This window comes from Vanessa tameamea, chromosome 7 (assembly GCF_037043105.1).
Source record: "Vanessa tameamea isolate UH-Manoa-2023 chromosome 7, ilVanTame1 primary haplotype, whole genome shotgun sequence".
Taxonomy (NCBI): Eukaryota; Metazoa; Arthropoda; class Insecta; order Lepidoptera; family Nymphalidae; genus Vanessa; species Vanessa tameamea.
Genome location: NC_087315.1, coordinates 6,855,612 through 6,873,613, shown reverse-complemented (window position 1 = coordinate 6,873,613; position 18,002 = coordinate 6,855,612). Strand labels below are relative to the sequence as shown.

At 31.7% G+C, this 18,002-nt stretch overlaps 2 protein-coding genes across 2 annotated transcripts in view; one reads left to right on the top strand and one right to left on the bottom strand.

The window, feature by feature from the left end:
* The window catches only part of LOC113401217 (signal recognition particle 19 kDa protein), a 232,267-nt gene extending 229,270 nt beyond the window's left edge, over positions 1-2,997 (bottom strand). Inside the window, exon 1 of the mRNA XM_064215468.1 lies at positions 2,992-2,997. The gene's annotated coding sequence lies outside the window, so the exon portion shown is untranslated. The remainder of the gene's footprint in view (positions 1-2,991) is intronic.
* A 3,477-nt stretch (positions 2,998-6,474) lies between these two features.
* Positions 6,475-17,759, top strand: LOC113401258 (ras-related and estrogen-regulated growth inhibitor-like protein). The gene is made up of 6 exons (XM_064215440.1): positions 6,475-6,836; positions 14,303-14,359; positions 15,001-15,077; positions 16,156-16,337; positions 16,463-16,649; positions 16,837-17,759. The coding sequence occupies exons 1-6, from the start codon at positions 6,773-6,775 to the stop codon at positions 16,903-16,905; spliced, it is 636 nt and encodes a 211-aa protein (XP_064071510.1). The 5' UTR covers positions 6,475-6,772; the 3' UTR covers positions 16,906-17,759.
* Positions 17,760-18,002: the final 243 nt, after the last annotated feature.

Genomic DNA, 18,002 nt, shown 5'->3' with positions numbered 1-18,002 from the left:
ACTACCGGTATTGAACCTGTTGATCACTGAGACGTCTCTGAATATGTGCCTTTTGTCCGTCATGACGAAATCGATCTCATTTTTGGTCATAGTGTCGGGGCTTTGCCACGTCCACTTCCTTTGGGGCTGCTTCTTGAAGAAGGAGTTCATCAAGAAGAGCCCCTCCCGTTCGAGGAAGTTGACAAGCATTTGCCCCCTATGATTTCTACTTCCAAATCCATGGGGTCCTACTACCGATTCGCTACAATTCTGTACTCCCACTTTAGCGTTGAAGTCCCCCATGACAACGTTGTAGTGGGTTTTCGTGGTGGAGTGGAGGGCCCTCGATATATCATCGAACATTTCCTCCACTTCATCGTCCGAGTGTGTCGAGGTCGGTGCGTACACTTGCACCACCTTGAGGCTATACCTCTCGGTGAGCTTTATAATGAGGTACGCTACCCTGTTCGACACACTGGAGATTTCCGCAACGTTGTCAGCTAGGGACTTATTAACCAGAAACCCAACGCCTCCTTGGGATTGTTGGTCTCCCTCTCGGAAGTACATTAGGTGGCCCGATTCGAGGGTTACGGTGTCCTCTCCCTCTCTACGGACTTCACATAACCCCAATATGTGCCACCTAATTTTGCCAAGTTCCACCTCGAGTTGCGCTAGATGCGAGTCAAGCCGTAGCGTGCGTCCGTTGTACGTCGCCAGGGTCAGTCGGTTGTGGTGGCCTCCCGTAGCCCGGTGATTCTTAGCACCCCCCGTCCCGCCGTTACCACCGTCGCCACCATGACGAGGAATAGCGGGACCGCCGGGAACTGGGGGCCGTGGCTTACGTGTTTTCAGCATTTGTAGGTATTGCCCATAATCGCCACGCTGGGCAGGCGGGTTGGCGATCGCAGGACGCAACTTCTCGCACCGGTGACGCTGCTGCCCGTTACCGGCCTGTGGTATTTAGTTACGCCTATTTTCGATGGTTATACCGCCATCAGTCGGTCGCCAGAGCCTCGTTTGCTGATCGGCAGGATGCACCACGGGCAGGTGAGGTTGGCTTGGAGCGCCAAGGTGTAGTTTGCGCCCCCTTACATCCCCATATACATATACATTTTATATAACAAGGAGCAAAACGACAATGTATTTGGCACTCGGCTCAATCACCGACAGTATATAATAGTTATACTTGACGATTTCAAAATAAAAATATTCGTTACATCAAGGACATTGCCATTATAATTATTTTATGATTTTATATTTCCAATAAAAGTTTGTTTATTAATAACTGATATTAATTGAACAATTTTAAAGCACACGAATATCGTAATAACGTTTAAGATCCCCATATTAGGTGTTGCTGTTTTCCATATAAAACTCTGATTGTCAGTCGATACATTCACAATTTTGAAATTAGACTGAGAGGTAGAAGTGACGATTACGTATAATGAATTACATTATATATTACCGCTTTAATATGAGTTAAAAATATTGTCAAATTTCCGTGTATTTTGAAGTATTTATGTTGACTTGCCAACAACTTTCAGATGTGATTTAGACATTTTTGATTGCATTCATAAATGTCTTATGATATATCATCATAATTCTATGATGAGTATCCGCTGCAAAATATGCACAAATTAAGTTTTTCGGTCTGCAAATAGGATCTCCGAAACAGACGTAAGAAGTAATTAAAAAAGTTATAATTGACTATTAGGTAGTACTTTGTAGTCGTCCAACATACGTCCAACACAGATACAGAAATGTCTCCGTATGTCAAGCTTAAAGTAATTGGTCGCTCCTTACGCTTTTGTTTACTACTAAAACAGGCTTTACCCAGCCATTTTTGACTAATTTCTTGCCGAATATCTTAGATATAGTGTATAATAAATAACAAAAACAAAAAACTATGTTTAGTTCTTTTAAGGAAATACTTTTTAGTAGATTGTTTAAATTACATGTCTAGTAATAGCATAAATCTTGTGATATATTTCTTAAAGTACTTCTGACCAATCTTATTCATATACTATTAAAACTATTATATGAGGCGTTTGGTTTTCTTTATATATATAAGCGAAATACCAGTGATTAAATCATACGATGGGATGTCTGAAACTGTGGGTCCAATTGACTTAAAATTTAGCATAGTTACTCCTTTCGCAATATGGACATTTACTATGAAAGGATTGGAAACTGGTGAAGCACATAGGTCACTTTGAATTTTACGAATGTATTTTACCCATAAAAAGTCGGGATGAACAACTATTATAATGCACAAAAAAAATTACACTATATACACTTTGGAAAATGAAATATTATTTTCAGTATAATTTTGAATTATCAATTTTTAATTTCTAATCGCGAGGAAGTTCAAATCTTTATATTTCACATGATGTCAATTTTTGGAAAAATTACCATAGATCAGTAGTTACTCAATTGACCGACAAGAAAGTAAGTAGTTCTGTTTTTCAGTAGGTGGGCCTAAATATATTTTACCTTTATCATTGATGTGGCTCTAAAATTTGCATTTGCCATTTTATAATTGCATATATTTATGTACTACCTTTTTAGAGTAGAAAAACAAGGAAAAAAGAATCGGAAGATAATGCGTTTCGATTTGCTTTTGATACGATAATGATCATTTGGTGTAATAAAATAAATTACCTTACACAGCCTTGATGAGCTTTCGATCAAGGTAATTTAAAAATAAGCAACATCTTTTTGTAATCATCATTCATTTGTTTATGGAAAATTAATCACAATACTCGTTGCAAAATATTTCATTTAGATAATTAAGCAGGACAAAGAAGAATATAAATTAATCTTGAAATATATTTTATAGTTATCAGTTATCATTTTATAATTAAATAATTATAAAATAATTCTTATTTTATTATATATAAGATAACGAACTTATAATCAACATTGAAGTTATTAATTTAGATTATATAACGTTATTTTATTATTCTTTTTACGATTAAAATAATGCTTTGATTTTGTTTTTATTCATATTTTTTTAAATTGAAAATGTATAAGCTAATTCGTTCACGTATTTCAATGAACTTGATTGGAATTTTGAAAAGAATCGTAAATAACGTCCGAAGGCTATCAGCTGACCCAATCTCATTCGTTTTAAGAACGACGTTCTCATCTCTTCGCGACCCTGTGAACTTTACAAGCCTTTATGACAAGTACCAACTGAAATAATTCATTTTTAGTAACGCTTTCAAAAGCATATTATAATAAGAGTTAAGTCGACTTGTAATTAAAGAAAATATTATTATAATAATTAGGTACATAAAATAATAATAATAGTTTGAAATAACTATAAACATACTTTTATTATTTCATTTATTTGTAAATTTTTGCGTTTATTTCTCTTTTAATCTATCAATTTGAGTGTATCGGCGACTGAGTACGCGTCCTCTCCCTTTCTCATGAATCTTCACTATTGCATGGCATCTTTCCTTTTATTTTGGAAGGTTCCAGTTCATTATGTACATACTCCAAGAGCTTTTACTGTACTTGAATTAACATACGCTTGCCCAGGTGCGTATGTACGCTATCCTAAATATCCTTGGGTATTAAGTCCGTCTCATGTATTACATTTCTTCATTAAATCTTAGATAAATAAATAGCAGATAGTTCACTAAAATTTATATCGTGAGTCCAAAATCGATGGGTTTACTAGATGGCATTCCAGGGTTTCGTGTCCCACCTTTAAGCGCGATCATCTATATTCCATTTTAAAACATGACTAGTTCCTATACAAACTGTCATCCCTAATTTAACCCCTTTATGGAATGGACTTTCAAAAGACTGCCTTTTACTCAATTAATTAATTAATAATTATATCAATTGTACCCTAAATATCGAATTCCATATTTATATTATCAGAAAATCACGGTAACAAGTATTATTTACTCTTAAGTAGAAGCCCAAACACCGTTTCTCATATTTTTAACACCAAATATGATGAATTTCCAGAATAGGAGATGGATTTAGATTTTTTTTTAAGTCCTCACCTATGTTCCACAAAGAATGCCTATGCAAAATTACATCACGTTAAACTGACCGGTTTAGGCGTGCGTTGTATGTCAGTAATTAAAAAAAATATTAAGTCGATTAGTCATAATATAATAAATCGTAACTGTCATTTTTAGATTTCTCCTTGAACATAGTGACGATGAAAAAAATCTTAAAACTCCCTCGCGTTGAAAAAAGGGTTCCAATTCGGGTCTGGTTTTGCTCGCCTTTAATCGTGAACATGGGTATTATAATTTTACGTCTTACGGAATGCTTACGGGTCTTATTTATAAAGTCTTCAATAGTTCCAGACTACTATGACTTTTGTTATATGTTAAGAATAAATAACTAGAGTTAGCGTGCTTCGAGAGAAGATCATAATACTAAGTACATCGCGTCTAAATAAAACAAATTCCCTTGAGAATTAAGTCAATAAAAACATCTTTATGTAGGTGCTTATTATCATATCACTCGATAAAAATGAACACTATTTATGGCCTATTATACATAATGTATTCATTCTGTATCCAAAATACCACATAAGGGCATCACCGTTGTGTTTTATTGTTAAATTAAATTTTTGTAACAGGTTTCTTAATAGTGACACAGTATAGGTGCCGGTGCATGTTCTAACTAAAATAACGCCCCTTAAAAGGTTGAAAGATGGATAGATATGTATTGTTTAATGGGTGAGTGTGAACGTTGCTATTGTTGAGTCAAATAAACGAGTTTTGACACGCGATTGTATTTACGAAATGTTTAGCTCACGACTAAAATAAATAGCCACTTATTAACATTGTTATCTTAGTTTGTGATAAATAATTAAATTAGAATGATTTTAATGGAATATTAAATGTGTTGAGATAATAGGTCTAATATTCAAAAATAATCAAACACGATTTGCGTGCACTTTCATTGCTTGTGAACGATAATTGTCTTACGAAAGAGTACAAAACATGTTAATAAAGGTTGTAAATTGCGATAAACGGAGGTAATAAGGCCAAAGTTTACATTAAATCGTGTAATAAATGTTTTGGTATCATAAAATAGTTGTCACTTGTTGAAATATTGACTTATCTACCACAAAAAATATGAAGTCACTTAAAGCGTTTTCTGGTAATATACAATACATTTTAATTTAAGTATTTAATTAAGACACCAAAAGTGTATGTTTTCGTTTATGCTATTATGACATAAAATTAACTACATTGCCATTGTCATAATGCTAATGCTAAATAAAATAAGTAAAAAGTAATACATATCATAAGCGAAAAAATATATTACGTCGTTCTATGACGAAACATGAAGACGGCAAGCTCGTAAAAATAATATGAGTACTGTAGCTATAAATATCCGAGACGGCTCAAAAGCCAGTTCATCGCTATGGCGACGATTGCATAAATACAGCGAAGCCTGTTCGAGGAAGTCTTAGTAATGAGCAATTTGCGCCGGGAAGCCGCCACGACGCATTTTTCCAATTCAACTTTCCGTAATGAGCTGTGAAACTATGCACTAACCTTTTATGCAAGTACTATGGTGAATACGTTTAGGCAATAATAATCATTATCTATATTAAATTTGTATTAGTATCACAATTAGTCTAATAGTCTCGTATATTTTTTTATACTCTATCTAAGTATTAAGTAAGTAAGGGCACCATATTCATACATAACCTTCTAACATCTAATCCTCAAGATGTCCCCATACACAATTAGGTACTATTTTTAACTAGTTCTATATCACATTGTCCTAACTTACTTTTATAAGTTATAAATTTAAAGTAATATAAAATATTCTGTAACTTTCATTTCATTGATAATTTAAATTTGAAACCTAATAGATATGGGGTTCTGCACTTGCCCCTTACCAGCAACATTTTTCTTTGTCACGACTTAACTGTTCAACAAATCGTAAGTAATGTTAAAAAAGACCAAGCGTGTACGTCTTAATACGTGCCTTTTGTGGAATGTAGAGGAGCTAGTGTGGGTGGAGCGGACAGATCCAATTACATGGCAGCGCGAATTAATTTACAGCAGAAGGCGCCGCGGCGTCGCTCTTACCTTGACATGTAGACGCGCCCAATATGAAGCCCGGACCCTACGACAGGTTTGCGCAAGCCCTTAACGCGGCTTAAGGATTAGCACTCGCGCTTTCGCTCGCTTTCATTTTCATCAACCTCGTAAACTATTTATTATATTTAATTTGTAAAGTACGCGAAGAATAAACTTAAAAAAAAAACATTATAAAGACCCTCCATTTAAAATCGTATTCTGTAATTTGAAATTGGTACGTATTTGCGAAATTATTAATATGATATAGTAGAATCTTAAACACTACTTCACGCGTGTGTTTTAATAACTTTCAATACGGAGAAAATGACATGATTAAGTTTGATAGAGCGTGGTAATATTTATATGAGATAATGATAATGGAATTCCGCACAACATACGCATTCGTGAAACTAGAACGGAGGCTGTATAATCGGAGGCTGCGCACGCGCTTTTGATGCAGCGTGCGCGCAGATGCCGGCAGTCGCACAGGTAACGTTGCGGCAGATAGTCGAGTCAATGGTACGCCCACCACCGCTATCGGACGCTTTCTCGAACGCATTTACGATAATTTTACGAGATTAATCCAAATTTTATTTATGAATTTATTAGTGCACCGTGAAGAAAGTGATTATAAACTGATGTGTTAAATGATACGGCTATAATAACCATGTCCGGTTGAACTTTATGTTTTATTGTGTTATTCAAAAAATTCAGTCCAAATGAAGATGACTGTAAATCGTATAAGGGTAGTCGTGCTTGGGAGCCCTCGGAGTGGGAAATCGGGTCAGTATTTTAATAACTACTTTTTTAGTTTAAAAAATTTAAATGAGGATTATTTTAAGGATGGTTTTGAGCACTCAAGTAATCAAAAATTATTACAAACATTGGTTTAATATGTTATAAAAGTTCCCCAATAATAACATAGAATTAAGTACATAGGAACTTTAATACAATGTATTTAAATAAATTATCTTTTTGAAATTAAATATGTGATCATTATTAAAAAAATATATTTTTATTCTGAAAATTATTAAGATATATTTTTATATTTTAACTAAATTTAACGCCTCTCTAAGTACCTAAGTATAAAAGTACTTCAATTAATATATAAGTACTAACTAAATTATATAATATCCTGGACGGTTAAATATTCATTTTATATTCAAATATGATAATTAACTGACTACGTTAATTACTATTAAAAATATATAACTTTTACTTAAGTCTGTAGACACGATTATTTCATTCGTTTAACACATTCAAGTAATCTTAAAAAAATATTGTTTGTCAATACGATAAAATGTGCAAAAGATATTGTAATTTATATTGTTTTGTTTGAGAAAATGTAATAACATATCTTAAGAACATGTCTTAGATTTGCATTGTCTTGCTGTTGATATGAATAAATGTTTATTGATGTTATCATTGCATTCCATTCGGAGGCAGACTGAATTGTCATAACCAAACATAATTTGACCATGACGCATTGTAAGAACATTTTAATCTTAGCCTCTTAGCGATCTTAATTTTAAAATTAGTGTTTTCTAATTTAAAATTAAGACGATAAACATTAATAATTAACATTAAAAAAAATAATGATATTGATTATGCCAATAGTTTTGATCTATTATTATGAATGTAAATCAGTCATTAGCGACATTTTATTTATTTACTTAGAATTTATACCTTCGTTATTCTGTTATAACAAAAATATATAGTAAATATATTGTGTTGTATTTATATATTCATTACATTAAAAATATGACGTTCAAATATATAAATTAACATACCTACGTACATTCCTGTCAGTCAAGATTTATTTCTAAGATATAAGAAATGTGCTTATACCGAGTAAAGATTGTAATAAAAATAAGACCTTTACTTAAAATCAAATATATAATTAATAACTGTTTGAAATTAAAAGTCACATTATGACTTGTTACACTATAACTTTTAACGTTTTTCATACTGTACAGTTTAAATTGTAATACGTTGTAGATAAAATTGTCTCTCAAACGTCATTCCAACAATTTATTTAACAAGCGCGCAATTTAACGATAATATAGGTAAGAAATTACTTCTACTATTACGCAGTTGAAATTTATTTGGAAACAGACTTCTAATACAATTTAATATCGGTAATTATTATGTATAAGAGTCAGACTTTACTTATACAAATCAATGCAGGTTTAAATCTGGACGTAAACTCATATTTCAAAAGCAAGTTAGAATGACTTTAAAATAAATCTTGGACATAGAACATGACGACAATTTTGATGCTTAGTTGGAAAAGGAAGTCATAAATAAAGTGATCACGGCGCCTACCGACGTTACTTAACAGATACTTTATGGCATAGGTTTATGCTTATCTTGTTATTTATATTGTATGTTTTTCATTTTATCTGTGTTGCTATTAACAAATATTGATTTAATTTTAATTAAACGTTCATTCAATCTTTACTAATTTTATAATTGCGAAATTAATTCTGTCTGTTTGTCTCTCTACTACGATGTATGCTAGAGCCCCAAAAGGACATAAACTACTTTCTTTTTAATTTAACCCTCGAGTAGGGAAAATAGTTATAAAGGTTTAGATGCATTTTTTTCTATTTCTATTGTTTATAGTTAAAATGTACAAATAGGATACAGGCTTTTGAACAATCTTATAATATATAATATTTGGCAACAGCAAACCTTTATGGCATCGCTGTAGTTTGACGAGATCGAAATGTATACATTTTTCGCTACAAAAGAGAAAGAGTAACTTCAAGGATTTTTGGAAATAGGCTCCTAATGGGGTTTTTAAGGCACGACGGCAGATTTTGAAGGATTTTCAATGGAAGCCGATTGCCACACGGGCGAAGTTCGGCTAGTTCAGCTAGTTATTCTGTAATTGAAATTTGCGCATAATTCTGTAAAAACGATTACTTTGTATATTTCAAAATTCTATTTATTCAAAGATAACCCACAACTTTATCTTTTAAGTTATAAGAACACAAATATAATTTAAATTCGTATTTAAATGACGGTTTCCTCTTGGTTCTTATAAAGTCTTAAGGCGAACAGTAGTAGCAGTATATCTACGCGCGCTGCGATCTGCAAATTCTATGCATACATGTAGATCAACGACCTCGACTGTTAACGGCTGAACGGACGTTTAAGTTACACAACGTGGTCTGCTGGCGCCAGGCGTTGCTGCCGTCGGGAAATCGCTTCTTGACCCACCGGCCGAGTCGCCGGCGACTGGTTGTAATTGCGCCGCCCTAATTGTACCCGGCTGACGGACCGGCCTCAAGAAGCATGCGTTTGCAATTCATTACAGTCGTAGATCCGACATGCGAAATTGTTTTTAAAATAGATCCTGTCTACGTCTCCGGTAGGAGTGGCGGCCTTTTCACGGATGCGGCCGAGTAACATGGTTAATCTTGTTTAAAGTAACTACGCTATTTAAATGTATCTTCTTTTTATGAAATATCATCGATGCTTCTAGTGCTATTATTTTTTAATGAACATAATTATTAACAATCTATAATAATAGGTATATAATCTTTATTAAATATTTATATATTCATTTTTGTTCATTCGATTATAATATTTTTTTTACAATACAAATTACCTATACAAAAAATTACCAGTAGTAGAACGCCAAAAGGATGAAAAGAAAAGTAAAGGATGGGTAATCCATTCCAAATTATTCTACCGACAAAGAGTCATAAGTGAGTCATAAGAGTCAAAAGCAAGAGTGAAACGTCATTTCTGGCACAAGGAATAGAATGTCATAGATCCCGTGTCTATGTATGTTTAAAGCTATTGCTTGACATATTTCTAAAAAATATATATGTATACATTAATGTACTTGAACAATTATAAATAGGCAGAAAATATAGTCAAACAATTAGAAGTACAAAAGTAAAATTTAAATAAAAACAATAACAAATAGCATATACATACAAAATATTTTGATTACCTATTAGGAGGGAAGATATTGTGTACATGGTTCATTTATGTGTAATGCGACATAAAAGTTGATTTCATAACTAAAATAGTTTTCCGACTTCAGCATGAGCAACGGGGGAGCAACCTGAGAGAAATCATATACATATATGCTATAGTAATTAGTTAGGAAGAGGCGTTAATACGTGTAGATGTCAACTTAATATTTAAATAATTAAGACATAAGGTTGAACGTATCAATTTTATAATCGATGCAACTGAATTTATTAACAATTCCCGTATTAAAATTCATAATTGGTATTAGACAACATCATATTTGTTGTTTCAGAGATTCAGAAAATAAGGGTTTTGGTTGAAACATGGTGTCAAATAAAATACTATTTTCATATAGGACATAACATTTTAAGATCATACAGTTCCTTATATAGTAGCTCGAGGTTACAAATATATTTTTCACATGTTCAAATACATACAATAAATATTAATATGGAAGGCGATTGTGATAGAAATCTGGGCTTCCACTAGAAGAAAATAATTTAAGTATTAATTATCGCCTTCGAGAGAAACACTTTATTTTTTCCTATTTGCTTAAACACTTAGAAAAGCAAATGGACTCTATTGGGAAATGAGTTTCAAGTGTGATAATAATTGATTATTATTATGTATATTAAAATAAATAAAGTGTTTAGGCCCATTTTTTTCGTTAATATTATTATGAATTTATGACGTGGAGTGAATATTCCAACTTTATGTAGGTCAAGTGATACGATATGCATCTCCGTAGGTGCTCTGTGGTTAAATATTGATCGTTAATTTTATTAAACACGAAAGCTTATGACAATAATTGAGTCTGTACACAATAATTTTTAATTGTTAAGTCCTTTGGAGGCCACTTTTGTCGCAATACAAGCCGTCCCTTTAAAGTGGAACGGAAGATCAATTTACACGTTTTCATAAGCTTTAAATTGATTTTACATATATTATGGACTCTTTTATCGTCTTTCATGATTTCGTGATACCATCTAAAAAATAAATTACACAAATTGCTCATACATGGAATATTTCAAATTAAGTATCTATTATAATTTAACGATTCGTTTTAACGGTGAATAATTTAGATATACAGTCGATCGCCACGTCTTTAAATGGAACGTTAGTTGATGGATGGTACCCATAATCAATTAATTACTTATAGATTCCTGGAGATCCGACACCTATTGTTTCTTTTCCCGGCGGATCATTCATCACCTTGTGAAGTGCCATGTTATTTGACCACGTTAATTTGTCTTCTGCTTCAGTGACCATAAACTTTGATGATATATTTTTTTTAACAAGATGCTTTGTTGTTCTATATCAATGATCTAATATAACAAACATGCAAGTTATTTATTAATATATTTACATGTAAATGTATCGATATAATTTATAATGATCACTTGAAATGAGTTTTGAATTAAAAAAAGACACGCGTAATCTGATCACAGAGAAAGTATAAAATGTTAACATTTTAATACCTACTTATCGAAGGCGGAAAAAAAAGGAATGAATCGAAAACGAGAGTGTGGAATTTGACATGCATTTCATAAACAACGATTACAGTGTTGTAATGTAAAGGTATTTTATAAATTACCATTAAGATTCAAATTTTATAACGACCGCCCGTACATTCAATTTTATTAAGGCGATAAGAAACTTCTGAGTAGGTGTTACGGCTACTGATCTTTAAATTATAGTATGCTTTCACTAAACGAGATGAAAATATATTTATAGAACTTTACACTAACCGCTATCTGTATACTAGGGACTAGATTCGAGATCAGATAACGTCATCAAAACGATGACGTTATTAATATTATTAATACAATAATGATCAACAATATCTTAGTAATGTTTTTAAGACTAAAAAACCTATTAGAATTACTGGTTTTTGGCCAACTAAATATTTTTATATGACTTTTAATTCTATACATGTTTTAATATGAATAATGATTGAAGCATATAAAGCAAATTTTCAATTTAAAATTTTAATATGTACATAATTTTCTCGATTTACTTATATTATAAAGTATAAGTTAAAATATTGAAATACAAACTTTCACAAATTTGTATTTCAATATTAATTTATATACGCAGAAAAGGATTTAGAATAAAGTATCATCAACAGAATAATTTAAAAAAAATGTCATAAGATGCTATCATTTAAATATTCAAAAAATACAATAAATCTATAAATAATTATGTAAACATAATGTCTGACTCCTTGTAGAAGAAGTATTTTAAATATACAATTGTTTAGAATTTGTTTTTTTCTTTAAGTTTCATTTCTACCACAACAAGTTTAATTTGGTCCGTTTAAATCGGTACCTAATAGACTCCAATAATTATGATATAATCGAATATTTCTTTAAGTATCTATATTATATCGCTATCATTATGTAAATTGTAATGAATTGTAGCAGTTTTCATTGTATTCAAACAAACAAATAGAATACCTTCTTAGGCATATTGTTTATTACATTCAATAAATTTTCATTTAGCATATCTATTTTTCATTTATCTTGTAACGTGTCCGGACGTACCGATTGAGATTTACAACATAATGCGTATGGAAACCATTTCAAGTCCATTGTCATGCGGTGATTGGCCTCTGTTGCATAATATTAATAATATTGTTATGGCATTAGTTTGATGTAGGCCCGATTTAGATCGTGGTTCGATTGTCAACTTGAAAGCTGAACGCTAACAACGGCTCCCTCAGGAAATATTCCTAGTGACAGTTCATGATTCATAATAATGCTTGTATAACCGACCAATGTTCCACCAATCGCCAGTGTAATGAATTAACGTGCAATGGCTTTGAAATTTATTATTATGTTTTGCGTTGACTGTTATAATAATACAGGATTTATGTGTATCTCTAACCTATCTATGAACCTGTATAAACATACATAAACGTGCACGACAACTACAGACGTCTTTATGTACGTTTATAGGTACCTATGTTTGTGTAGTACTTTGTATTTTGGTGCATTTAGACTTCTTTTTAATCTACAAAAAAAAAAATTGGTTATATTTCATACAAAATAGGTTTTACTGTAAAAACGCAAAAATCGATTAATCTGAATATTGCACATTATGATAGGTTATAGTTTCTAGACAACGTGTATATATCTTTATATATAATTATAACAATTGGAAACGTATAAACATGTAAACGTACATGGAGATATAATTGTCAATCCGAGCGCTATACAAACGAAAGCTGCCAAAACATAAAATAATTTCAAGAAAACTTTGTATGTAAAATTTATAGAGCTTTATTTATTATATATGTAAAAAATGTATGTAAAAAATGGTCGACCGCATCAAACTATTGTTTTATTATGTTCAAAAGATAAGTCACAGTAACGATTTTTTTTAATTTAAAATACACGAAAATCATTGAAAAAAATACTTCTGTTAATCCTTACCGAAATATATAACATAAATTTTTAGTTTTTATATATTTTAAATTAAAACCGCTAATTGCGCCGATAGTATTAAATATTTAACAAGTTATTTAAACAAAGGCATGAAAAAAGAGGATTTTGTTGTGGTATATATATATATATTATATGTCATTACCTATAAATGTCATGTGAAAAAGTTTCAATGACAACTTCAACCTATTCGAAATCATGACGAATAGCAAGTATAATATAATGTAAACGACAAATAAGAACACATTACGACTAAAAATGGGCTATACGAGTATTCATTTATTTGTATGATATGTGCTGGGTGCTACATTACATTTAAACTGTATTCAAAATGTAAGTTCATCATTACGAAGTACGTTACCTCCATGTAATCTATCACAAAGTCGACAACATTTCTCAAGGTGCTCAAGGCATTGTCAGAGAAGTAATCACCGTCTCTAATACAGTGGGTCCTTTTGATGTTGCTAGGATTCCACACTTCGTTTTGTCGGTAGCCTACGCGGCTATTCATGTAACTTGCTTCGTCATCAATGTTGATTGTATGTACCCTTAAATGGGAATTCCAGGACTGAAATAAACTACGTGAAAAGATTAATCAATGGCACTCCAGTAGAAAGTTCGGAGTATTGACCTTTTGACGACTTCTTTCTAATATAAAACTGTCAGGACGTACTATTTATTAAAACAAAGTCGATACATATTATACCTACATTGTATTTATAATTATCTTAGCATTTTGCTATTTTGAATAGTTTTTGGGATTTCAATATTTTTGTTTAAATATAATATCTAAATGTTGGTTTCTTTTTGTTGCAGCGGTGGTTGTGCGTTACCTTACAAAACGCTATATTGGCGAATATAGCTCGACTGGAGGTGAGTTTGGTTTAAATATTACTCAATTTATAAAACTTTAACCCGGTTATTGTGTTAAAATAAATGATTCGTCTTAATGAGTCGGCAAAAGACAATGTTGTTTTAATAGACAGATCGTAATTTAGCCGTTTTTTGCCGAATAACGGGGAAGTTTCGTTGCTTTTTTAATTTCACGTTACATAATTTAAAGTATTTTATAAATGTAAACAATAATATAACTTAATTGACGTCACTTTGCGTACTTACACGAGTCTTTCTTTGTTTTTATTTGTAAATGGTAATCATTTCCTTCCGACCTTATGAAACGATAAAATTCTACGTAAACGCTTTATGACGTATTTATTTATTAAAACAGTAGCCAATAGAAGCAAACTTGTTTCCGTGTAAGTGAATGCATGAAGGTTGACATTTTCAGTCGTAAGAGATAAACGATAATTGTTCTAAGGTCAATCATGACGTAGGGGAAAAAGTATTCTAATTATTAGGAAACAATTTCTTTTCTTTTTTTTTAAAGTATATGCATAAAAAAAAAGTTCCGGTTTCAATTTTGGTTTTTTAAACTGATCGATTAAAAAGTTTTCTTATATATTGTTTTTTTTTTTTTAATATAATAATTTTAACGTTATGCATGTTTGTTTTAGATTTCCTCTACCAACATAGAGTGGCGTTCGATGGTGCTGTATCGGAAGTAGAAATATTGGATACTTCAAATTGCGCAGTAAGTTTTCTTTTTATTTATTTAAAATATTCTTTGTTTCTTATTTGGATCAAATATTTATAAAAAATAATAATGAAAATGTACACTGATATATGATTACGTCTGTAATGTAAGTATACATAATATCATCTTCAGAAAAACAAATCATACTTATTTAATTTAAACGTAAGATGCAATATTTTAGATATTGAATGAGTTGTGATGAAATAGAATTGCAATAAATTGCAAATTCAAAATTAACTTGTAGGAGAATATAATAATCTCATAATGTATTATTTACATTAAACTGTACATTATTTAGTTAAGGGAGATTTTATTACTTCAGATAGGAAGTGCATAATCAAGAGATAGATGGGCTAGAACTTAATTAAACGGCAAACAATGAAGATGTTAATCTGACAGCCTCGGCTCGCGGCGCCGCTTGAAGTACTGCGTACGATTTAATTGCACCAAATTTATTACACGGTCCAAGTAGTGAGTAGTTGTATGATAAATTCTATGACGGAACAAGCCGTAATTTAAAACAGATTAGTAAGCGCTGCATTGCTTAAATTATATTAGCTGAGAACAAATCAACTTGGTTTTTTTCTGTTGTTACATTAATCATAAAAATGATAATTTACGGTCAAAAGTACCAACGCCGTTTCAAAATAGTTTATCTGCAATTTCAGCCTTTATTCTCTTGCTTTTAATTAGTTTGTTTGGTAATTTTAACATACCTCGGGTTAAAACACGTTTCAATTTATCTGAATGAAACCATTGGACAGTCGGTCAAATATGATTGATTGTATACATATTTCGTATTCGGTTCTTATCAATAGATATGTATAAAAAACATGTGTGCATAGTTTTACTGTTAACATTCCCGAAGCTATCATAAAAGTGGCGGAAACCGATTATGGCTACCTATATACATATATCACAATAATTAATGTTCCGCCTGTAAATATCATAATATTTTATAAATAATAGGTAATATTTTTGAGTTAACTGACATAGAAGCACTAAAGGCACTCGCGTGATGAGTACTGAACTATAAAATATGTATATTTTATTAAATGTTTTTTTTTTATCGTAGATACGCGGCTGTCTAGGTGATCATGTGCGATGGGGTGACGCGTTCGCGGTGGTGTACTCGGTGTGTGAACGTCGCTCTTTCCTGGCGGCTGCTGAGCTCCTCTCACTCCTCGAGCGGACTCGGCTGCCAAGTTGTGCAGCCATCACTCTCTTGGGCAACAAACGTGACCTCGAACACGCCAGGTAAAAACATGTATAATGAGCAAATCTTACATCATATTAGGTATATTTTTAAGACTTGAGAAAGAATTGCGTATTAAAACAACAACTGTAACGCAGTGTTAATTATTTTTTGTGTTTGTATGTAGGGAGGTCCACGCAGAGGAGGGTCAAGAGTTGTCGCTGCGGTTCGGCTGTCAGTTCTATGAGGTATCAGCTGCGGAGTCGTGCGCGGGCGCCGCGCTTGCATTCCACGCGCTGCTACGAGAGGCGCGTGCTCTCGCATTGTTATTGCCCGCGCCTCGTCGTAAGCTAGCCGCCTACTCCGTTTCGAAGGTATTTTTTCTACAATTATAACCAAATACTTATTACCAATATGCTGTCTTTTTTATGTGCTTATAATTGATAAATTTATATGTACTTAATTGTCAATTTACGAGCACATTATACACGCGGTATTAGCTTCGATTTAACTAAACTTGTATTACAATTAACTATTATTTACTTTGATCATTATTTACAGGTCATTGGTACGATATTCGGCAAAAACAGCAAAAGCGTTCGAAAGAAACGACCATCGCTTAGTATTTAAGGTTTATTTATTGTATAATTAATTTAAATTGATAGACTGCTATATGATATATAAGATAAAGTAAGATAACTCTGTATATATATACTTTCGAATTAGATAAATTGTAAATATATTGAAAGATGTTCAAGGGATTTGTTTAAAAATGAACGGTAGGTATTAGGCTTAAGAATGTTCTCTGTTTTAAATATAAATAATAAATAAAACTTTCAGTATTAAATAAATTACAAAACGTCAAACGATGTTATAAAATTTTCTGTTGGTAGTTTTGAATGTTTTTAATTCAAAACGTTATCAATAACGGTCTTACTTATAAACAACTATTTTCCGCCCGTGGCTTCGCCTGCTCGTGACGGGACGGTGCAAGTTTTAGGTATAAAAAGTAATTTTTGTGCTACTTCATTCTAAATTTTCGTGAGATTTTACTCAGATCCGTTCAGCCGTTCTGGCGTGAGAAACAAACATGCATCCATCCAAAATTTCGCATTTATAATATTAATAAAATATAATATATTTAGTAAGTTGTTAGTTGAACACTGATTTTTTCTTTCTGTCATCGTTGATTTGACATTCGAAAGAAGAAGACAGAGCATCGGTAACTAATTACCCCTTAAACAACATTTATAAGTAATTCCGTAAATATTTAATGAATTGAAGTATGTAATATTTCAAACATAAGTGTAAATAATAATAACATTGTAAATATAACGGTGTATTTCATATGAAGCCTCGCATTAAAGTTGTTAAAATTATGTATTAATCTCTGATAATAACTACTATCTTGTAAATATTAATTTTATGAAACGTTAGCTATAAAATTTAATAAAGTTAAGCCTAATAAAACGGTTTATTATTAAGTTAATTGTTTTATTTTCCTTTTCCCTGAGTTAATATTCAACGCAATTTTAAATTAGTAAAACTACGTTGTAATATTAATAATGCAAATATAAGTATAGGCACTAGAGATCTGATCAGAAAAAATAAAATTAAGTTTGTACGCTACGATTCTATATCAATAATTTCGTACAGCTCTACGATAGACCCGATCGAAACCTATCCAAAATTATAGATCGTTAAAAAAATTATGATTATTTAGTCGA

Bases quoted from the DNA above. Each gene is read 5' to 3' on its own strand.
- LOC113401258 (XM_064215440.1), top strand. From the start codon at position 6,773: ATGAAGATGACTGTAAATCGTATAAGGGTAGTCGTGCTTGGGAGCCCT. The intron at 6,837-14,302 runs GTCAGTATTTTA...TTTTTGTTGCAG, and splicing joins CCCTCGGAGTGGGAAATCGG to CGGTGGTTGTGCGTTACCTT. The intron at 16,650-16,836 runs GTATTTTTTCTA...CATTATTTACAG, and splicing joins CCGCCTACTCCGTTTCGAAG to GTCATTGGTACGATATTCGG.